We start from the raw sequence: 24,143 nt of genomic DNA, 5'->3' as shown, positions 1-24,143 counted from the left end.
CCTTTTTGTTAGATCCTAGTTGCTCACATGGAATAGAACATAAGAGTCCCCACAATGCAGAACATCAGTATCGACTCTCCAAAGAGCATCCCATCCATACCCACCACCCCGCCTATGCCTGTAATACCTTAGCTAATCCACCGAGTCCACATATCCCTGGCCATTATGGGGCAGTTTAGTGTGGCCAATCTACCTAACCTGCACATCTTTGGACTGTGGTAAGAAACAGGAATACCTGGTGGAAACCCACACAGACATGGAAAGAATGTGCAAACTCCACACAGTCACCCAAGGTTTGACTTGAACTTGGGTTTCTGGCCCTCTGAGATATCAGTGCTAATCACTGTGCCACTCTGTGCTATCTGTACCTATATCGCATTTATCTGCCATTGATGATTAACCCTTCACCCTTACCTAACAAAATAAAATTGAACTTGGCATTTTGTGTTGGCACAGCATCTATATTTTAGAAAATATTGAATCAGAAGTTGCAATCTAACCATATTTAATGCTGTTTATCTGACAATGTTGGGCATAAGTGTAAAATTGTAAACTAAGCTTCCTGATTTTACACTATCAGGATACTGTAGGTCCTTTTACAGTCAATAGAATATTGCCTTCGAGGTTTTCCTTTCCCCTAAACTGATTAGTTAAGTGGCTGGACAGTAACACTAGCAGCAACGTTTCCTAATTGTAACGTTGGTGAATAGGAGAGTGATAGATCAGCTAGTTTTTTAAATGTCATCTATGTTTTTAAGATAAAAGTACGCATACCTTGTATCCCAGGATCAGTCCATTTTGCTCAGAGTCTGGGACTGGTCCCCACATGACCAATATCTGTGTGGAGCTCACAGCCTCTGTTGTAATATTTCCCGGTGCAGCTGATGGAACTGAAAGTTAAAAAATAATATCATTGCGACAGTTAAAACTATAAGAACATTCCAAACTGTAGGGTGCATTGTCATAACTGGATAAAATGAATGGCCACATCAAAAATAGGTTGAAGCCAGCAGCAGGTGGGTGACAAACTCAGGCCAGTCCAGCAAGGGTCAGGAGGTGGGGTCTGGTGAGAAGTGGGGATCTGATCTGGTCCAGTGAGGAATCGGGATGCTTGGGGGATAAAAGGGCTGAGACAGAGTGATGGAATAGGTTTCCAGTGAGTCAGAGGAAGGGGATGGTGTCAGGTCACGGTCTGGAGTCAGCGAGTGAGAGAGATAGGAATAGGATGTATTGGGTAGTCACTCAAGAGGTACACTACATATTGAATGGTCTAACTTTACTGAAGTGTTTTGCATTAGTATTTTACTGTGGAGAAGAATAGAAGCTAGAGAACTTGAGGAAATAAATAGAGAAAAGTGTCCATATTACAGAGGAGGTGCTGGACTTCTTAAAATGCATAAATCCCTGGAATCTGATCAGGTGCACCTTAGAACTTTGTGGGGAGTTTTGGAAATGATTGTTGGACCCCTTGCTGAGATATATGTATCACTGATAGCCACAGGTGAGGTGATGGAAGACTGGAGGTTGACTAACGTGATGCCACTATTTATGAAAGGTGGTAAGGAAACGTCAGAGAACTATAGACCAGCGAGCCTGATGTCAGAGATGAGGAAGTTGTAGGAAGGGATCCTGAGGGACAGGATGTACATGTATTTGGAAAGGCAAGGGCTGGTTAGGGATAGTCAACATGGCTTTATGCATTGGAAATCATATCTCACTAACTTGAGTTTTTTGAACAAGTGACAAAGAAAATTGAAGAAGGCAGAGAAGTAGACGTCTATATGGACTTCAGTAAGGCAAGGTTACGCATCATAAACTGGTTAGTGAGGTTAGATTATATGGAATACAGGGGGAACTAACCATTTGGACACAAAATTGGCTTGAAGGTAGTAAACAGAGAATGGTGGGTTGCTTAAGGGCAGTACGGTGGCTCTGTGGTTAGCCCTGCTGTCTCACATTGCCAGGGACCCAAGTTTGATTCCAGCCTCGGGCAACTGTCTATGTGGAGTTTGCACATTCTCCCTATGTCTGTGTGGGCTTCCTCCAGGTGCTCTGGTTTCCTCCCACAGTCACAAACACGTGCAGGCGAGGTGAATTGACCATGCTTAAATTGTCCACAGTGTTCAGGGATGTATAGGTTAGGTTCATTACTCGGAGGAGATATAGGGCAATGGGTCTGGGTAGGATACTCTTCGGATGGGTGGTATGGACCTGTTGGGTTGAAGGGCCTGTTTCCACACTGTAGGGATTCTAATTCTAATTCTTTTCGGACTGGAGGGCTGCGGCACGAGGATTGATGCTGGGTCCACTGTTTTTGACATTTAAATAAATGATTTGGATGTGAATATAGGAGGTACAGTTAGTAAGTTTGCAAATCACACCAAAATTGGAGGTGTAGTGGATGGCCAAGAACTTCCTTGCAGGGGCCATTCATAGATGAGAATGAGAACCTGGGCACCAGAGTCATTTTTAGTAAACTAAGAAATTTGCTCTGAGGAAATAGTAAGCATAAACTAAAGTCATCTCATTTTAACTTTGGCTTTGGTATTTTCAATATTACAGAATGTTTCATTTACTCTGGTGCAGTTAAATCTGCTTAACTTGGACATTAAAATTTATCCTTGCTCACGTTTCACTCCACTTGACATCAACAACTTTACTGGCAAAAAGAAGATGACTTATATGTAACAGTAGTTACATTATAAGGACCTTGACACCCCATACTCCGTTCTTTAATGTCAATGGCATCTAATCCAAATTTGAGCCATCTTTTAGCGGGAATTCTGAAACATGCTCAGGATGTCACAGGTTTCTTGTGACATTGTTTCCAACTCACTACAATGACACATTTATAGAGGGATGGTATTATTTATTTAAGTTAAAGATGCAAAATGGCCAGCCAGAAGAGAAAGTGGCTTCATTTAAATGTTTCCATATATTAAAAATATTCAAAACAGTGGTGGTAGAGTAAGTTCATCTACTCCATTCACTTTTCTTTACTTTTCCTTTTTTCTTCTTTCCTCATTCTTTTTTTTAGCGTTTTACTTACCTTTCTTCTCAATTGCGGAGGCAGTGATGGTGCTGGTATCGCAGCTTTGTTGCTGTCCAGAGTGTGGTAGCAGCTGGGGGCATGGGTTGGGACATTTGGCGGTGGGTTAGAGGTGCAGTGCACGGCAGTATCTCAGGACATTGATGGTTGGAGATAGAGGAATGAGCCCAAAACAGAGTTGAGAGAGGTCCCCCAGCATCAGTGGTGACATCGAGAGCAATGTGGGCATGTGGATAGTTAGTAGCCTGAGCTCTCCTGGCATTTGTGGTGAGCCAGCGCAGGAAGAGCAAGCAAAAATGGAGGAAATCAAGTCTTCTACGAGCCCAGCAAGGCTCAACACTTAAAAACTGTATTGGATAACCTTTAACTTTATTTCTTTATTGTTGACGTTATACCAAGAAGGATTGTAATGTTTAACTTTTAAATTTGTTTCTTCATTTTTCTACTTTGTACATGAAATGGCACCAGGAATGGCGACACTGTACAATTTTCACTGTACTCATGCACTTCTGTATTTGAGTAGGTGATAATAAATCTAATTCTAATTAATCAGCATAGACCGAGTAGGTCATTCTGTACGTACCAGGAAGACTGATTAGCAGTAAGTCTATTCAAAGTTTGTGAGAAGATTTGTAGCTTGGGTGTTCTTTGTTGTGGTTCTGTTCGCCGAGCTGGGAATTTGTGTTGCAGACGTTTTGTTCCCTGTCTAGGTGACATCCTCAGTGCTTGGGAGCCTCCTGTGAAGCGCTTCTGTAATCTTTCCTCTGGCATTTGTAGTGGTTTGAATCTGCTACTTCCGGTTGTCAGTAGCTGTCTGTTGCAGTGGTCGGTATATTGGGTCCAGGTTGATGTGCTTATTGATTGAATCTGTGCCGGAGGAAAGATCAGAGAAGCGCTTCAAAGGAGGCTCCCAAGCACTGAGGATGTCACCTAGACAGGGGACGAAATGTCTACAATACAAATTCCCAGCTTAGCATACAGAACCACAACAGTAGGTCTATCTCAGGGTTTGCACTGGAAGCTGTGATTTTCACCTGGATTTAGGGTACTTTTGTTATGCACTGCTCCCTCAAATTTTGGGCCATGTGAAAGTGAGAAGAATCATTCAAAAGAGGCATGCAAGTACACTTGCTGTACAGATGATTCTGATTGTCTGCTGGCTGAATCCAGTCCATATAGGTACATGCCAATTGAATTTATTTTGTGATGTTTATATGTCAGCCATGGTGCAAGTTCCATAGGAGGGCTAGAACACAAAAAAGCCTGCACTCCAATGCAGTACTGAAGGAGTCCTGCAGTTTTGAAGCTGCTGTCTTTTAGATGAGATTAAATTGAGTACCCAAACTACCTTCTCAGGTAGGTGTAAAAGATAACATGCCACTATTTTGAAGAACAGCACAGCAATTTATCTCTAATGTCCAGACTAATGTTCATCTGGTTATCATGTTTTTGGGAGTTTGCAAATTGGTTGCAGTTTCTCACATTAGAATAGTGACCACATTTCAAGAAAAAGGTACTTCATTGGCTGTGTAGTACTTTGAAAAATCTGTGCCATGGAAAACACTACATAATTGCAAGTCTTGTTTTGTTTATTCATATTAAAATACATGCTTAGAATGACTTACAATACTCAACAACCATGTACTCATAAAGTCACTACAAGTAGCTGAGTCTGTGGAGCATGGGACATTACTTGCCATCCCTGGGTGTTAATAAGAAATTCAAGTACTATTCACCTATTCAGATTTTAAAAGGGACAATGCACCAATAATTTTTTAAAAATTAAACAACTGATTATTTTTAAAGAAGCTTTCATATTTCTTGAGTATTTCCAATGTTTTGTTTAAATTGTTCAAACTCTGAGCGATGAAGGTACCATTGAGTGAGTTGGCTTGGAAGAGTTACATAGCTCACTAAGCCCAGCAGTAGAAGAAATCTGAATTAGCACACATCGTTGAAATGACAAAGCATCTGGAATACTTTAGGTTGAACAACTCCATCTCCACTGAAATTAATTCAGTACCGTCAGACAACTGAATTAATCTTCAAAACTAGGCTAATTGAACACTAGGGGTTAAACAAAGGTAACAAAAACAATATTTAGAAAAATAAAAATATACATTCAATATGAACTGGAATTTTTGCAGGACATTTTCATATGAAAAAAGGACAATGATGGGTGACAGTGTAATATAACTATTTCAAGTACTGGCCCTATCTCCAAAAAAAAACTCTCCACAGCTGCAAAAATTTAAAATAAAAAAAAAAGACTGTGGGCAGATTTTATTATGATCCAGAAATCAAGCTGTTGAAGGATAGTGCTGATGTTAATGCTTACTCAGTCCAACATTTACTTACATCGTGAAACATTAAAACATACAACTCCTAATTTAAACAAGCCCAAGTTTCAGTAAGTGTCACTGTGCTCATGGGAAACGCTAATAAGTGCCCTCTAGCTCTATTCAATTAAATACAACTAATTTACAATTAACAGATTAAACTGATGTTTAGTGCAAAACTGCTCTAAAGGCAAAAAAAACAGCAAAACCACTCAAACAGACCAGAAAGATAGCTGCAGTAAGAAATGGGTGACAGAAATTTACTGGTGCAGTAGATAGTGCTGCCTTGAGGCTGTAGTTAAAGGTCACTGTGGGCCAGAGAGAGAAAAATTTAATCTTGTGTCTGACTATGCTATATCTCACCTGGCAGTGCTTGACACTCACAAAAATGCAGGAAGTATTCTACTTTAATAAATACTGAAACTTATCACAAAGTATATATTTAAGAAAAAGGGAATAAGATCAATAGGCTTGAAGATGCCTGTTCGATTATAAATTTCTAACTGTCTTTTGATTCAGTACCTGATTCTCTTGTACGCCCTCGGACTTGGTTGCTCCAAGGTCCTGAACCAATGGCATTAAAAGCCTGGATCTGGACTACGTAGTCAATCCATTCCTCTAGGTTTTCAATTGTGATCTCCCGCTCCAAGCGATCATTAATTATCTGGCGTACAGGCATACCCTGACCATCCAGTCGCCAATACTTGATTTTATATCCAACCGATTCAGGGTTAGCATTATATTCAGACTCTGGAATAGGCTGTGGACAAATAAGTTTTCAATGCATTCAGAATAAAAAAAAACGCTGATTAGCATACAATTCTGCTATGGTACCTGATAACATTTTTCTGCAGTGTGGTGCTGGAAAAGCAGAGCATGTCAGGCAGCATCTGGGGAGCAGGAGAATTGATGTTTCGGGCATAAGCCCTTCATCAGGCTGACCTGATGTGCTGTTCCAGCACCATACTCTTGACTCTGAATTCAGCATCTGTAGTCCTCACTTTCTCCTAACATTTTTCTGCAATCACATCATAAATTGTCTCATTAAAAAAAAGGTATTTTGTTGAGTTTTCTCTTCACAACAATTAACAATGAAACTTGAGACTGAAGAGATTGGGACAAATTTTCCTCTTTTAATGCCTGTTTAAATTATAACACAAGGGTGTAGCAAACTATAGAAAAACAATAGCAAATTGAGCAGCTCCCTTCCAAATGTTATTTTCTGCCTTTCTGATTTTCTCGTAGACATTCAGTTTAGGTGATCTACATATCTTGGAGCAGGAGAAGGTTGCTCTGACTGAAATGCCACTATTATGGGGGAAGCCATTCCCAGGCAACAACTGCAGATGATGAGATTGTTAAAAAAAATTGGATCTTTTATAATTAGTTCTAACATATGCAATTTTTCTTAGCTCGTCAATAATTTCAGGATGAAACAATTGCAATCTCTTACTTTCAAGCTATGGCCTTATATGTGTCAAAACTATTTTTCCCCCACAGACCTCAATACGTTAATCTATTAAAACAATCAAATGCTTTCAAATTGAATCTTAGGAAATGACTTATAAATTTGATCACTAAGACTTGAAACAGCAATCCATTTGGCTTAGAAAGCCAAGTGAGGAACAAACTGGTCTTAAATTTTTAAGAGTTTTCCATAAAATTGTTGTACATGTCGGAGAGCACCTTATCAACAGCGTGCTGTGCCTGACAGCATTATTGGAACTGTGAGCTAATTCCATGCCCCTTTCCCATTTCAATGGAAACATGAATCACATAGATATTATGTTCAATTATGATTGCTAATTTGTTATTCTTCAGAAACCCAACTGCACTCAATCTTTTCGTTAAAGGAACAATCTGCCACCTTTAATCATTAGTAATTAAATCATCTATGTTTACTGTCAGAACAGGTTACATGGACCTTTTTCATTCTTCCCTTTTACTGTAAATTGAAGATAGAACCCCAAAATATAACAAAATCACTAAATTGTATTTGTGACAGGATCCTATGATTTTTGCAGCCGCAGCAAAAAGCTCAGCTGCCATTTATCATTTGCAAAAATGACAATTACTTGTTAAACTTCATTTTTGGAATATTAATAATGGCAACCTGATGCATAGTTGACGCAGATTTAGGTGTTCTGGCTTTAATTATTTACAAACTATGTTAATGACTTGGCTGAAAGAACCAAATACATGGTTGGTAAATTTGATGATGATACCAAGGTTGAAAGAAGAGTCAGTTGTCAAAAGGAAAGTCTACAAAGGAATATAGGCAAGATAAATCAGTAGGCAAGAACATGGCAAATGGAGCTTAATGTGTGCATCTGTAACCTTGTTCACTTTGGCAGGAAGAATATCAATGCAGTGAACTATTTAAATGGAGAGAAACCCTAGAACTTGATGATGCAGAGGGATTTGGGTATCTTGGTACAGAAATTACAAAATGTTATTATGCAGGGCATTGCAAGTGATTAGGAAAGCAAATTTTAAAAATTGTTCACGAGACATAGATATTGCTGACTAGTCAGCATTTATCATCCATCAGTCCTTGGAGTTAGGTACATCTATAGTGCTGTTAGGAAAGGAGATCTAGGATTTTGAGACCGCAGTAGTGAAGGAACAGAGATATGTCACGATGGTGTGTGACTTGGAGTGGAACTTTCAGATGGTGATGTTCCCATGCATCTGCTACCCTTGTCCTTCGAGGTGGTAGATGTCGTGAGAATGTAAGATTCTGTCAAAGAAACCCTGGTGAGTGACTGCACAACATCTTGCAGATAGTATACACTACTCATGCTATGTATCAGTTGAGAATGGAATAAATGATAATGGTGGTGTATGGAGTTCCAAGCTGCTTTATCCTAGATGTGTTGAGAGCTTCTTTAGTGTTACTGGAGCTGCACCTATCTAGGCAGGAGGAAAATACTTCATCACACTCCTGACTTATGCCATGTATATGATAAATGTGTTTTGGGGAGACAACAGATGAACTACCTACTACAGAATTCCTAGCATCCAACTTACTCTTGTCAACATAGGATTTGTGTGTTTGGTCCAGTTTAGCTTCCAGGATGTTGACAGGCAGGGATTCAATGATGTTACTGTTATTAAATGTCAAAGGACAATGGTTATATTCTCTGTTTTTTGGAGATGTCATTGCCTTTCATTTGTGAGCCATGAACGTTACTTGCCACTTATTAGCCCAACCAGAATGTTGTCCAGGTATTGTTGCACACAGACAAGTTGCTTCAATATCTGAGGAGTTATGAATGGCACTGAACATTGTGCAAACATCAGAAGACATAGTTTATTCCAAGGGGAATAGAATGTTTTAATGCTGCTGTAGAGACTACACCTGGAGTACTGTATAGTGTTTTAGTCCCATTAATTGAATAAAGATATAATTGTACAGGAATTAATTACAAACAATTTAAAAGAGGTTCAATCTCCTCATATCTGGCCTGATAGGTGTATGAAGCAAGATTGAACTGGAGGCTATAACTGTTGTGGTTGAAAAGAATGAGAGGCGACCTTATTGAAACACATAAGCTTGGGGAAGGACTTGATAGAGTGGGTATTGGAAGTTTGCTTTTGCTTGTGGGAGAGATGAGCATTTAGGGACAGAGTTTAAGAGCAAGAGGGCTTCCTTTTAGAATAAAAATTAGGAGAAATCTTTCCTCTCAAAGTTCCATTAGTATGTGGAATTCTCTTCCCCAGGAAGCAATGGAACCTAGGATACTAGATCAATATTAAATAGAGAAAAGAGTCAATGATTGTGGAGGGGTGGGTGGGTCAGGGGAAGACACAAAAGTAGAGTTGAGACCACAATTAGATCAGCCATGATCTTGTTGAATGCTGAATCAGTCTTGTAGTCCTATGTTTGGTTGCACGTTTGTATGTATGCTCATATGCTTGTTTTGTTGAACAGGCAATGGCCTAGTGGTATTATCATTGGATTATTAATCCATAAGCCCAGCAAATATTCTGGAGATCTGGTTTTGAATCCTACCGTGGCAGATGAAGAATTTGAATTTAATAAAAATCTGGAATTAAGAATCTAAACTACAATTGAATCTAACCCATCTGGTTCACCAAGGTCCTTTAGGGAAGGAAACTTGGTCTGGAAAATGTGACTCCAGACCCACAATAATGTGATTGACTCTTAGCCCTCTGGGCAATTAGGGATGGGCAATAAATGCTGGCCTAGCACAGCAATGTCCACATCCCATGAACAAATAAAAATAATCTGAGTTAGTACATGCTCACTCATATATTCAGATTAACCAATTTTGTAACTTCTGAGCTGCTTCCTCTGATTAAACTCCTAGTTTGTTGTCATTTGCAATTTTCATCAACTTGCAGTCAGATCTAGAGTTCAAGTAACTGCTATGAATTCAATACTGTTGTGGTTCCAACACCATTTTCTAGGAAATCCCACTTTATTGTGCTACCCACTACAGCATAGCACCACTAATAAAAAACCCTCTGTCATAACTTGTTCAGATTGTTAATTATTTTATGATGATTGTTATGGTTAATATTTTTCTTGCTCCATTTTGTAATTCTGCATTGTATTAATTCCTGCCTTAATTGTGATTACATAGAATCTTCACTTACCACCCAGCGAACCCATAAGCTGGTCTCACTTGCGGTTCGCACTGTGACACTACCAGGTGCTACATCTGGTGGAGCCTGCAGAGTTTGAATTACACGGGAAGGCAAACTTACGGGGCTAGAGCCAACTATGTTCAGCTGTTTTATTCGAAACCTAATGACAAAATAATGAAGCACATTTAACAAAAGAATTAAATTTATTATTCAGAGAAACATCAAATACTTAAAGGAGTAGAAATGCAATTTTTCCGTTGGCAACGAAGTCAATTATTAAATTTGACTGCCCTTTCAAAATTCAAAGAACTAAGTCTCTTGTCCAAGACAGCCTGGTAATATGACTAGTTTGTGCAAATATTTTTATCGTGATCCAATGATCTAGAGGTAAATAAATGACACACATATCCCACATATATACACACAAAACTGTAGCTAGAATGTTACAGAGAAGTGCAGTAAATGCCAAATTCTAAAATAACAGCAAAAATAAATACATAATACTGAAGGATAAGATGCAGTTCTTTCAAATTTCTTCCTGTTCCTTCCATCAGCAATAGTTCTTGGTACAAATTAAATTTCATAGATAGCAGCTGCCTTGCTGTAAGCTTGTCCATCTTCATCAGTGAAATAAAGTAAAACGGCAGCAGCATTTTGACCTGGAAAATAGGTTTTCTGATCCTGACCTTATCTTGTGTCCAGATGCACGTATCTTGCAGTTAAGGGTTCTTGAACAGCACTCAGCAGTGGAAACCTTGTTTTTTTTTCTCCCCCACCTTCCCTCCTTATACCAGGGAAATTTGAGACTAGTAACAGTCAATGTTAGCATACACCTGGCACAAGCTGATGCTCTGAATTGTTCAGTACCACACAGGCTTGCTCCTCTACTGAGCAAGCTATCAGGAGTAAACGCACCTATTTCACAATTTTTATTTAGAAAGTGGCAGTAAATAATCTATCGATTGTGATCAGCAAAAAATGTTACATGCAATCAAATGTCCAAAAAGGGGATAACAAAATAACATTTTTAAATGGTATAAAGAAAATCAGATAGCTTTCCTTCTTTTGCAAAGCTTTAGCTAAATTTTTCTTAATTTTTTGCGTGCACCATGAATTTTCACCGCAAACTATCAAATTCACCAGCACAGAAAAGAAAATAAATAGGTATGATGCTTTTGAATCTTTCCTTTGACTTCGGTTGTTTAAAAACATTTCTAAAATGAGGACAAGGAGACATTAGGAAATAAATCAGTCACTTTGCTTAATTTTTTTAAAAAAGAGCATGGAATAATCACATTGATTGGCTGTAAAATAATTGTAAGAGCACTGTGCTAAACTAAAGAAATACCAACTTAAGAATCTTTAAATATGCAGATTAATGCACTTTCAAGGGTGAGAGTAATGACAAGTTTGAGAAAAGCTCCACTTTTATAAAATGCTGTGATTATCATTAAATTGAAGTCTTTATTTAAATATTTAATACAATGGTAGCTGAAAATTTTCTTATTTTGAGCGTACAAATCTTCTGTGAACATTTCTCATGAAGAAAAGCTGTGGCAATCAGATATTTAACCTGTCCATCTAGCTTACTTTTAAACATTACTGATCAATCATGGCAAACAGTTGAATTAAACATATTAATTGTAGCAAGGCAACGTTTTAAAATGCCCCACACGTTATTATATATTTGATCTTAGTTGGCTATTGTGGTAATCGAACAAATATGATAGCTAAATTGCCTGAAAACATGACAGATCAATTGCCCCTTAAGAGATAAGTCATTTTCCTAAGTTAAATATAAAACCAGTTCACACCTAGTGGCGCAACAATTGGTCTTATTGCTTTAAAATGATACAGTGCAATATTATATTTCAAAACAGTTGAAAAATATGCATGTAACAAAATATAGCCATATGTCTTCCAGCATTATGAGACACCCTTGTTATGAGATGTTTACATCACAATTAAAGTTTATTTGGTTTTCAAAGATGCAATACTATTTTAAGAGTGACATTTTTAGCAGCAAGCAATTTAAAAAAAAACTATTTACTACAAATGACTGCATTATGTTGGCAAGTACAAGTCAGTGAGATTCCTGTTAATGTCTACGACACGGACATATTGATTCCATGTGGTGCAAAAACTATTAATGTGCTAAAACCACCCACATACGAATTTATACCACATTAGTCACGATGACAGGACAAGTGTCATAAATGGAAATGTCAGTTTAGCCTTGATGATCAAACCACAAAATATAAATTTAAAAAAAATTACATTGTTGACAGCAAATGCCCTTCAGTATCCTTCACATACCCAAGATGGTATGGATGTATTACATAATGTGCTTACAATAGTTTCCCTGACAGATGTTGGGTCGGAACTGGTTACAGAAATGCTTAGTTTTAAAACAACGTTTAGTAATCTCAAGTGATAATGATGTCGATATAGAAAATACTTCTACCAAGTTATAGATATAGCTTGATCTTCATTACTGAGGCAATTAAGGGTTTATGGAAAAAAAAACTTTTCCAGAATGTTTCTATGTGATTTCTGTGCAAATATAGTTTAATTTTCTTTGCTGTTGTGGTGAATTTCATACTCCAGAGTAAACAAATTTCAAGCATAAAATGCCCCTTTGTCAGTGAGCTTTCCATGAGCAGTTGCAAGAGCACAACTTGACACAGACATAGCCAGAGTGAACGTGTATTTCTGGGAATTTGGTTTGGTGGGTAAGAGGTTTTTTTTCACTGCGGCTTATAATTTGTAAGGACTATAGTCCATAGTTACAAGGGCCACTGAGTAAGGAGCCTGGAGTAATTGATATTATTTGATATTAAGCATCTTGCAAAAGTTTTAATTAAAAGGGTTAAGTCAGGGTAGGAATGCTCAAAGCCATGGTGTGCTCTTCCTGCTCTATGTGGGAAGCTGGAAACATTTCCAGTGTCCAGGCCAGGGTGCAGGAAGCGTCCCAGCTGCAGCTTCTGGAAGCCTGGGTTTAGTAGCTGGAGTCGTGGCTGGGAACACTGTGGAATATCTTCCAGGCGGAGAGTATTGTGGATAGCACATATAGAGAGGTGGCCATTGTGCAGGCTAAAACTCCACAGACAGGAAGTGAATGGGAGACCAGCAGGCAGAGCAAGAGGACGAGCCAGACAGTGTTGTAGTCTCCTGTGCTATTCCCTGTAAAACAAACTGGATACTGTTAAGGGGAATGGCCTGTTTTGGGAAAACAGTGAAATTCACTGGATCAAGCTTGGCTCTGCTGCACAGATGATGAGTAAAAGTGTGGGAATGCAACAGTATTAGGGATTTAATTGCAAAGGAATAGACGGGCATTTAACCTGCAAGTGATATGTTGCTTCCCTGGTGCAAGGATCAAGAATGGCTCAGAGTGGCTACACGATATTCTAGAGGGGGAGGTGAACAGCCATTAGTTGTGGTACACATTAATATAAACAATGTGCATGTACATTAGTACAAACAGAGGCATTAAGTCCTAAAACAGAATGCAAAGGAGTTAGGAACTAAGTTAAAAATTAGGTCCTCAAAAGCAATGATCTTAGAATTACTCCCTGAATCATATGCCGATAAGATTAGATGCACATATGATTGCAGACATCGTACAAGGGGTTGTATGTAGACTCCCAAACTGTGCGTGGTTGAGGGGGGTGGCAATGGCATTAAACAGGAGATTAGAGATGCATGCAATAAGGAATATCTGTAATTATGGGTGACTTTAATCTGCACATAGATTTAGCAAACCAAATCTGTAATCAAACTGTAGAGGAAGAATTCCTGAACTGTATACTGGATGGCTTTCTGGACCAAATGTTGAAGTACCAAATAGAACAGGCCATCCAAGATTGGGTATTGGCTAACAAGAAAAGAATAATTGGCATTCTAGTTGTGTGAGGCCCCTTGGTGATGAGCAACCTTATTATAACAGAATTTCTCATCAAGCTGGAGAGTGAGGTAATTGATTCTGAGACCAGGAAATTACGATTGTAATGAGGCATGAGTTGGCTATGATCAACTGGGGAAGTTACGCAAAGAGATAACAGTGGAAAGACAATAGCAAACATTCAAAGAACACATGAGCGAATTACAACAATTGTTCATATCTGCCTGGTGCAAAAGTAAAATGTGAAGGGTGGAAAAAATAGTATAAAGTGGGCAAATGTGAGGTTATCCACTTTGGGAGCAAAAACTGTAAGACTGATCATTATCTGAACAACTATAAATTGAGAGAAGGGATATGCAATTGAGAGAAAGAATATGCAATGAAGCCTGGGTATTCCTCATACGTGAGTCACTAAAGGTAAGGATGCAGGTTCAGCAGGCGGTCAAGAAGGCAAGTGGAATGTTCACCTTCATACGGGATTTGAGTACAGGAGCAGGGATGTCTTGTTACAATTGTACAGAACCTTGATGAGACCACACATGGTGTATTATTGCAGTTTAGTCTCGTTATCTGAGGAAGGATATGTTGGCTGTGGAGAGAGCACAGTGAAGTTTGCTGGCTGATTCCTGGGAATAACAGGACTTACACATGAGGACAAGTTTAATCAGTTAGGATTACATTCACTAAAGTTCTGAAGAATGATAGGGGAATCTCATAGATGTATAAAATTTGAACAGGATGAGACCAGGTAAATGTGGAAAGGATGTTCCTCATCACAAGGGAGCCCAGAACCAGGGTCACTGTCTAAGGATATGGGGTAAATCATTTAGGACTGAGTTGAGGATTAATTTCTTCGCCCAAAGAATAGCAAGGCTGTGGAATTCACTATAATACAAAGCGGTCAAGGCCAAAACATTTTATGATCTTAAGAAGGAGTTGGTGCTAAAGGGTCCGACCAAACATGTATCCCAAACTTTGATTAGCATCCTGCATTGTACTTGTGTGAATATTTTCGCTGCTCTTATCTTCCACCCTAGGGCCTGAGTCAAACAGTCAACCATGTGAGAATACATGAGCACCATCAGTACCACAGCTGTTTGCAGCTGTTTTGAAATTGCACATTTACTCCACAAACATACATTATTGTTCATCAACTTTTTCATGACATCAAGTCAGGAATGGGTTGGAAACAAAATGCTGCAAATGTGTTGCTGGTCAAAGCACAGCAGGCCAGGCAGCATCTCAGGAATAGAGAATTCGACGTTTCGAGCATAAGCCCTTCATCAGGAATAAAGCAAAATGCCACAGGTGAAATAGTGGAGAGCTAAAACTGGTGAGTCATACCTCCTTAATTTAAATTTTAACAGGAGCTTTATATTAAGGTACATTAAAATATCATGGCTGCAATTTACATTAGAGTTAAAAATATAAGTATATGAACTTTCACACCAATGCCCTTTGACTTACCTGTAGTATGTATATGGCATCAAATTTGGGATTTCTAACATCTGGGCATCTGGTTCATTCTCTACTTCGTACAGTACAACCCACTCTTCATCATCTCCAATCATTCCAATCTGAGGATAAAATGATATAATACTGATACAGGAAATTAGTTATAAAAAGTGAAACCTTGTTTGACTTAGAGTATTGTTAGAACCTCATATTTTAACATTCACACAGTACACAAGGCAACGGGTAAAACTATTTTTTTTAATTGAAAGTTAAAACTCAAAAAAAAATCTGGTTCTACAGTTTTTGGTATGTCATACTTAACTTTAGAAATTTTAAACAATTTGCAGCTTAACAATTACACTCAACTGTAGAGAAGTCAAAATCCAGACATTGGAGTTATGTTGCGGTGCCAGTTTTATTTTGTAGGGAGAACTAAAAATTCAAATAAATATATTTTTTTCAGGTTAATTTGCAATTTGAGTAATAATAATTTAATTTCCTCCAATATAGTGCTAATATCTAAAGAATGAAACATTGGTCTTCTCCATGCCTGCTGCCAAGTATATTTTTCAATTTAGCTGAGAAAAGGTACATTAATTTTGGATGAGTCAGGTATTTTCTTCTCAAGTGAAGAGAGCTTCTTGACACCAAGGTCAGAACTCGCTGCTGGTGATAGCAGTATTATCAGTTAATGTCTATCAAGTAGCTGCAAAGCTGCATTGTCGGCACGTTTGTGATCTTTCCCTAATCTTCAAAGATCAGCACTAAGAATTTCCTGTTTTTCATCAAATGGAATCTAGCACTATATTTGTACACAGTGATTTCTCCAAACACAACAGGTTAGACAGAAGTGCCAATGAAGCAAGGAATTTCCTCCAATGTTTTACAAAAGCAGCTCTCAGTATTTCAAATCTTCCTTTTTTCTGTCAGAGTTAGGGAGCAAAAAGTGACCCCATTCCGCTTGCTCTAGTCTCTCCATGTGGCAGACCCAGAAAGAGATCTCACATATGAGATAAAGAGACAACAGAAGTAAAACAGGCTAGAAAAGAAAACACCAAGGACGCATTGACTTTTGAAAATTTTAATTCACTTGGATAACTAAAAATTGTCTTCCCTACTTTTAGATGTAAGTGTTGTGCTTTACGAACTGCTTGCACAAATTCCACTGGAAATGTCCAGTACGCCCATTTGGATGCCCTGGCTTCATTTGCTAGACAGTAACATTGGAGTGAGCAGTACTAGCATTGAGCAACAAATGTTAATCCAATCAGCAGCACTCACATCCCCTGAATGAATAGAAAGTACTTCTACACTGGTGATTGTTTTGTGTCACTGGCTGCCTCTAGACTCAGAAAAGAGCCAAATAGAATTAGTTTTGAGAGCACCTGATCCAGCCAGAAACCTGTTTCCTTCTTGCAAAGGAAATCTACACTAAATAATACTGCTAAACTTTAAATAATGGAAAATAGGACAATAAGTCAGGAACAGGATTCCAGCATGATGGATGCACCGTTGCATGTAGGCAGAGTTGAAAAGGTGGAGAGAGCCTTCATAAGGGAATGAGAAGTGGGAGCAAGGGAGGTTAACTTTGGGAGCCTGGACTTCGGGTCTAGGCAGCTTCACATCAAGTCTAATGACCTCACACGGGCGGTCAGTTCAGTGAATGCATCTTCACCTTATCGATTTGAATTTATTGCAGAATTCAATTTTCTTGCACTGAGTCTTTTCATGAAAAATCCATTGCATTAAATGCCAATTAGGCATTCAACTGGACAGCAGTAGACTTTGTTGTTCATTGCTTGGAAGTGCCATCAGAGAGGCAGTGGCTGCAGTTGGTCATCCACCTATCTGAGGCCCAAGGTTGTTGTGGGATGCAGGCCACAGGTGGAGAGTGATGCAGGGAGGAGTTGCATGGGGATGGTCCAGGGGTCAGCAGCAAGGGCAAGGGTTTGGGATTCAGTGGCACACTCTTGCTGATGCTGGACCCTTCAATCAGTATTGTGTGAGGACTACTTCATGCAGTAGGGAAGTGGCTTTCTGATTGCTGGTTGCATAAGAATTCTGAATGTATAGATAGTGAATATTGAGGGTTTTATTGTGTCAAGAAATTCACCCCAATACATCTAAGTCTCAAATCCAAAGATCATGATACACAGTAAAAAGGGTCTGATGTGTTTTATTCCTTTTCTCAATTTCATCTCACCCTGATCGTACTATCTGGTGTGATAAGCAAGCCACCAATGTGCAATGATGGAATTCTTGCTGTCCAATCTATCACTTCCTTCCATCACCAATCTTTCCCTTCTTATTTTATGATTTCAGACATCTGCAAATTGCTGCCTTCTGAGCCACAGCAACCCAAGGGAAGAGAGGGTGGAATAAAAACACAGCACTAACACCACACTTGGAGAGGGCACCATGTCAGATATACCCACTTTACATGTTTGTCTGGAATATTGGATTGGGATCAGAACATGGTGAGTCATCCAGGTATGCATGTGATGCAGGCAAATTAGGGACAAAGAAAGGTTCATTTGCCAGTTCACTAGAACGAGAGATCATAGAAGAGTTCTACTGAGGATGATCTCAATGGGGCAACAGAAAGAGAGTTGTGATGGACATATCGTGGGCGGCACGGTGGCACAGTGGTTAGCACTGCTGCCTCACAGCGCCTGAGATCCAGGTTCAATTCCTGACTCAGACAACTGACTGTGTGGAGTTTGCACGTTCTCCCCGTGTCTGCGTGGGTTTCCTCCGGGTGCTCCGGTTTCCTCCCACAGTCCAAAGATGTGCGGGTCAGGTGAATTGGCCATGCTAAATTGCCTGTAGTGTTAGGTAAGGGGTAAATATAGGGGGGTATGGGTGGGTTGCGCTTCGGCGGGTCGGAGTGGACTTGTTGGGCCGAAGGGCCTGTTTCCACACTGTAAGTAATCTAATATGCAAGAAGATTCTGGGTGAATTAACTAACTTGACTGAAAGCATCAAAAGAGCTTCTTGTCTGCATTGTCTCCAATTTGCCTTTTGTGCTGCAGGTAAAAAATGAGGTCTGCAGATGCTGGAGATCACAGCTGAAAATGTGTTGCTGGTCAAAGCACAGCAGGCCAGGCAGCATCTCAGGAATAGGGAATTCGACGTTTCGAGCATAAGCCCTTCATCAGGAATGTGCTGCAGGCACAGACACTACAACTGTGGTCCTGATGCCTCTTGTAGTCTGAGAGGTAAAGGTCACTGCATCATTACCCCATTGTAAAGATGCAGTGACAATCATTGGCAAATTTAGGAATTCAACCAAATACTTCCAAAAACATTCCAGAGTACTTCCAAAAGCATTGCAATGGCAGATGTTCTAAGAAATGACCTTGCTTGCAATTGGATGTTTGCCTTTTTAAAGGCTGGCACAGGACCCAACTTGCAACCCAACACTTGCTGTTTTGGCAGTGTGATTGACAAATCTGTGTGGTCTATTGATCTCACAACAGCTGGCTTGGTTCTGTGAGAACATGGTAACATCTATTCACAACCTTCAGACACACAGTGGGGATGCTGTTGTGGGTGTCCTTTGTAAAAGTAAATGCTGGAGATTCAACAATAGAGATGAACTGCTCACCAACATTCTTGCAATCGATGCTACCTGATCTTGTATGCGATTCCAGCATTTTCTGCAATTTTTTTTCAAAATTCTTCTCTTCATTCTTAGATACTTCTTGTTAGATAATATACTCTGAACATAAATTCCAGTCCATAATCAACTGTCTGAGTTGGATTATTAATGTGCCCCTGTTCCCTCAATTCTTTCGTTAGAAGTTGATCTGTAATAAGTATTGTGTAATCTTTGATACTCTCCTGGAACCATTTCACCTAACTATCTCTGTGGACCCATCGTCAAAAATCCGCCTCTTGCTTTTAGTCCCTCCTAAACTCCTTTAAGTTCTGTTCCTTTTCTATTTATACACTTCTGCCAGCAAAACTCAAAGAAAAAACTGCAATTTAGTTCTGTCATTCAGCTTGATCACTTCCTGAGAGTGTGTTATGGTATGCAATTAAATACCATATTTACCTATGTAACAACACTGGCAACATTTCAAAAGTAATTTGTTGGTTGTGAAGTGTTTTTCGGCATTATAGGGTATGATATCACGTTAGAAAATGCAAATTCTTGCACTCTTACAAACAGTATTTTGTGAACAGTACTACGTACATGTTAAGTTGTAATTGTTGCTGCAGTTCTTACCAAATAATATGATTGCAGCATAAATTGCTTATTAGCAACCATCAGAATGTATAATTACCCTTTTCTCTATTTGTTTAATGAAATCACGTCTTGAGCAAATGCAGTTTTGAAAAAATTGACACTAAACCAATTAGTTTCTGGCTTGCAATAAACTGCAAACCAGAAGCCATTTCAAAGCTTTGCACAGTTGAGAAATCCATTTCACCAGCGGATATGGGTTCTGGTTTCAAGTTAACTCAGAATCTGTTGTTATAGTGTTCAAACATTTTTATTATAAACGTGAATCACAGCTTGACGTTTATCTTAATTTTTCATTCTTTTAAGTTAAAAAAAGAATACCTTGTTTCAGAGAGTTATCTGATACTTTCTCAGATTGATTGTAAATTTGTAGTGTGCCCTGAGATGTGAGGTGAGCGAGATTTATATAAAATATATTAATAACATGTATTTTAGAACTTGCCTCTTGAACTAGTGGCGGGTGTGTTTTGGACCATGTATATGAGCAGGCTTAATAATTAACTTGTCAGTATCTCTGCAGTACGATTTTTAAAACCATTTTGACAAAGTAGGAGCTCCTGGGGTAATAATGGGAATTTGTTTGTACTGGTAGCATTTTAAGAGTTCAGACAGCAAATATTGAGAAACATTAGCTTGTTTTCTGTTCAGAAGGATCAGGAATTTTTAAAATTTTGCTTTGGGCAAATAGTCATAGCTGGGAAAGATTTTGTTTGAATATGAATGTAGCCTTGAATGCAATGAAACTTCAAGCGCTCATCCAAATATTTTTTAAAGGCTGTGGTTACCTGCCTCAACTCCACTCCCAGGCAGAACATTCCAGACCCTTATCAACCCCTGGGTGAAACACTTTAACTCAAATTCCTTCCAAATGTCCTGCCTTTACTTTTAAAAGCGTGCACTCTTGTTCTTCATCCTTCGACTAAGGGAAGCAGCTGCTTTTCACTGATGACTCTCATAATCTTACACACCTTAATCAGCACCCCAGTCAACCTTCTCCTTGAATGAAAACAACCTGAGCTTATCCAGCCTCTTCATAGCAAAAAATACTCCATCCCAGGCAACATCCTGGTAAATCGTCATTGCGTCCCCTCCAGTGTCATCACATCTTTACTATAACGTGGTGACCAAAACTGTATGAATTACTCCAATCGTGGGCTAACCAAAGATTTGTACAGCTCCAACAGAGTCCAGCCACCTTCAGGGATCTGTGGACAAGAACCTTCTGTTCCTCTGAGTTTCCTAGTGTTCTTCCATACATTGAATATTAAGCTCAGTTGTGTTTATTAATCAGGACTAAGCGGAGAAATATACTGGACTGAACTAGCATTATAAATACAGTGGCTATACAAGCAGATTAGAAGCTAGGAATATTGTGGCAAGTAACTTATCTCCTGACTCCTCAAAGCCTGTTCACCATCTACAAAGCACAATGCTAATATTTGCCTAGATGAGTGCAGCTCCAACAACACTCAAGAAAGTTGAAGCCATCTAGCAAAAAGCAGTCCTGTTAATTGGCACCATGTCCACACATATCTATTCCTTCCACTATCAATCACTCAGTAGCAGTGGAGTATACCATTTATAAGATGCACTGCAGAAATTCATCAAAGATTCATGAACAGCATCTTCTAAGCACACAGCCACCATGATCTAGATGGACAAGGATTACATATATATGGGAACACCACTACCTGCAAATTCCCCTCTAAGGCACTCATCATGCTGACTTCAAAATATATCTCCGTTCCTTCACTGTCTTGGAATCAGAATCCTGGAATTTCCTAACAAAATCAGAAATTACTGGAAAAACTCAACAGGTCTGGCAGCATTTGTGGAGGGAAATTAATGTTTCAGGTCCAGTGACCCTTCTTCAGAAAGGAAGACCCTTCCTTGAGACCTCTCTTCTTCTTCAGAACCCCCGCCCCCCCCTTCTTTATGGAACTCTCTACCTACTGACATTGTCGATGTATCTACAGCACAAGGACTGCAGGTCATCACCACCTCCTCAAGAGCCACTAGGGATAGGCAATAAATGGTGGCCCAGTTCTGCAATGCCCATGCCCCACAAGTGAATTTAAAACAAAATCAAGGAAGAGGCTATTGAATTCTCAAAACTGCTTCTTTCAATTCCCAGACTTAACTTAAATCTGTAGATATGATAGAGAAGCAAATTCTCTCCAGTATTTAAGTACTGAATAGTGATACTGTCAGAAAGAAAGATGGGATTGTATCTTAATTGTGTGTTTCATGGAAAGATAGAAATTAGGAGCAGGAGTAGGCCATTCAGCCCTTCAAGTCTACTCCTCTATTCAATATGAACCTGGCTGATCATCCAATTCAGTATCATGTTCCCCATAGCCTTTGATGCCTTTAGCTCTAAGAATTACATCAAACTTCTTCAAAGACTTGGTCTCACCCACTTTCTTTACCTCAGAATGTCAGAGTGAACAAATTTCTCATCTCAATTCTAAATGGTCTACCTAGTATCCTTAGACTGTAACCCCTAATTCTGGACTCTCTAGTCATCAGAAACATGATCTCTGCAGTTACCTACCTATTCCTACAGAAGGTTTGTAAGTTTCAATGAGATTCCCCTTCATTCCTCGAAGGTTCAGATGACTGATCTCTTTTTCATACATTAGTTCTGCTCTCCCTGGAATCAGACTGATAAACGTTTGTTTCTCAAACTTCTATAGCCAGAACATCCTTCCTCAGATAAGGAACCAAATCAACACCAAAGTCCCGTACAATTGCAGCAAGACATCCCTGCTTCTGTACACTAATCCTTTCACTATGAAGGCCAATTCTTGCCTTCTAAACTGCCTGCTGCACCTCTTGCTTACTTTCAACAACTGGTGTACAAGTATACCCAAGTTTTGTTGCATCTCCATCTTTCCCATTTTTTTGCCATTCAGATAATAACCAGTCTTCCTTTTTTTGCCACCAAAGCAGATAACTTCACATTTAGCCACATTTTACTTCATTTGGTACACATTTGTCCATTCGTTCAGCTTACCCAAATCACACTGAAGCATCACCTCACAGCTCTCCCTCCCACCCAGCTACCAAGTTTGCAAACTTGGAGTTATTAAATATTAGTTCCCTCTTCTAAATTACAAATATATATTGAGAACAGCTGGTGTTCAAGCACTGATCTTTGCAGCACCTCACTAGTCACAGCCCACTGCGAAAAATACCATTTATTCCTCCTCTTTATTTTCTGTCTGCCAATCAGCACTCTATTCATTCAATACACTGATCCCTACACTTTAATTTTATATACTAATCTCATAAGTGGGACTGTGATAATATCATGGCTTTAAGAGATGTATTTTGTCTTTTTCTTCTGTGAAAAGAATTTGAAACGGGGTGAGGAGTGGTCTGTTCCAAGGCAATGAAGTAAACTGCTTGTGAGGCTTTGGTTTTTTTTTAAAGTTGGAACGATAGAAGCAGCATGAATAGGAGGAGTCAGGCTCACACAGAAGTAGGATTTTAGTTTAGCTTACAGTATTTGTTGGGGTTTGGAAGCTGCAATACATCTCTCCCCGCTGCAGCAAAACGCTTTAGTTTTCTCTCTCTGCCAGAATTTTTCTCTTGATGTTCCTTCCTCTTGGACTGGAGAAAACTCCGTGTGAGACAATCTATTTTACTGAATTTATCTTTGCCAAGGATGTTTTAATGGGATGGTACTATAATGGAATAGTTGCTGTATACTAGTTAAATAATCTTTGATTCTGTTAAGTGTTCCATTCAAGTTAAGTTATTCCAAACCTTCTTGTTTTTGTTTGTATTTTAACTATAGTGAATGAATAAAGTGTGTTTTGCTTAAAGCCAAGTAGTGTAACGTATCAAATTATATCTGGAACACAGGACTTTAAACTTGCCTTTAAAAATTTAGGGTCTACGCTATTTCCTTGATATATTTTAATGGGGTTTGATTTGGTCCATAACAAGCAAACCACATCCACTGGCACCCCCTTGTCAACTCTACTAGTAACATCCACTCAAAATTCTAATAGGCTTGTCGAGCACAATTTCCATTTTGTAAATCTTTGCTGACCTTGTCTGATTCTGATTCCATGTGTATCACTCCTGCAAGTTTTCTAATGGACTTTACCAATGTCAACCTAACCAGTCTATAATTCCGTGTGTTTTTCTCCATCTCCCATTGTTAAACAGTGGAGGTTATAAGCAACTCTGCAATCCAACGTAACTGTTCTAGGATCTAAACAATCTTGGAAGATAACCATCAATGCATCCATTATTTGTAGGGTCACTTTCTTAAATACTTTGGGTTGTAAATTATTGGCCCTGGGGATTTACTGGCCTTCAATTTCACCAATTTCCCCTGCACCATTTCCGTAGTAATACTGACTTCCTTCAGTTCCTCCCTCTCGCTGGATCCTTTGTTTCCCACCAATTTTAGAGCAAAACTTGTGTCCTCCTTTGTGAAGACAGACCAATATATGCATTTAACTGGTTTACCATCTCTTTGTTACCCCATATAAATTCCCATGTTTCTGACTGTAAGGA

The 24,143-nt window shown here is 39.1% G+C and overlaps 1 protein-coding gene across 1 annotated transcript in view; it reads right to left on the bottom strand.

The window, feature by feature from the left end:
• sdk1a (sidekick cell adhesion molecule 1a) overlaps positions 1–24,143 on the bottom strand; it is an 827,262-nt gene that overhangs the window by 141,414 nt on the left and 661,705 nt on the right. Inside the window, exons 23-26 of the mRNA XM_060840817.1 lie at positions 15,374–15,483; positions 10,012–10,162; positions 5,911–6,148; positions 775–890 (exon numbers count right to left, since the gene is read on the bottom strand). Of these exons, the coding sequence (XP_060696800.1) occupies positions 775–890; positions 5,911–6,148; positions 10,012–10,162; positions 15,374–15,483 (615 nt within the window). The remainder of the gene's footprint in view (positions 1–774; positions 891–5,910; positions 6,149–10,011; positions 10,163–15,373; positions 15,484–24,143) is intronic.

Source organism: Hemiscyllium ocellatum, chromosome 20 (assembly GCF_020745735.1).
Source record: "Hemiscyllium ocellatum isolate sHemOce1 chromosome 20, sHemOce1.pat.X.cur, whole genome shotgun sequence".
NCBI lineage: Eukaryota > Metazoa > Chordata > Chondrichthyes > Orectolobiformes > Hemiscylliidae > Hemiscyllium > Hemiscyllium ocellatum.
This window is presented reverse-complemented; position numbering and strand designations above follow the sequence as displayed.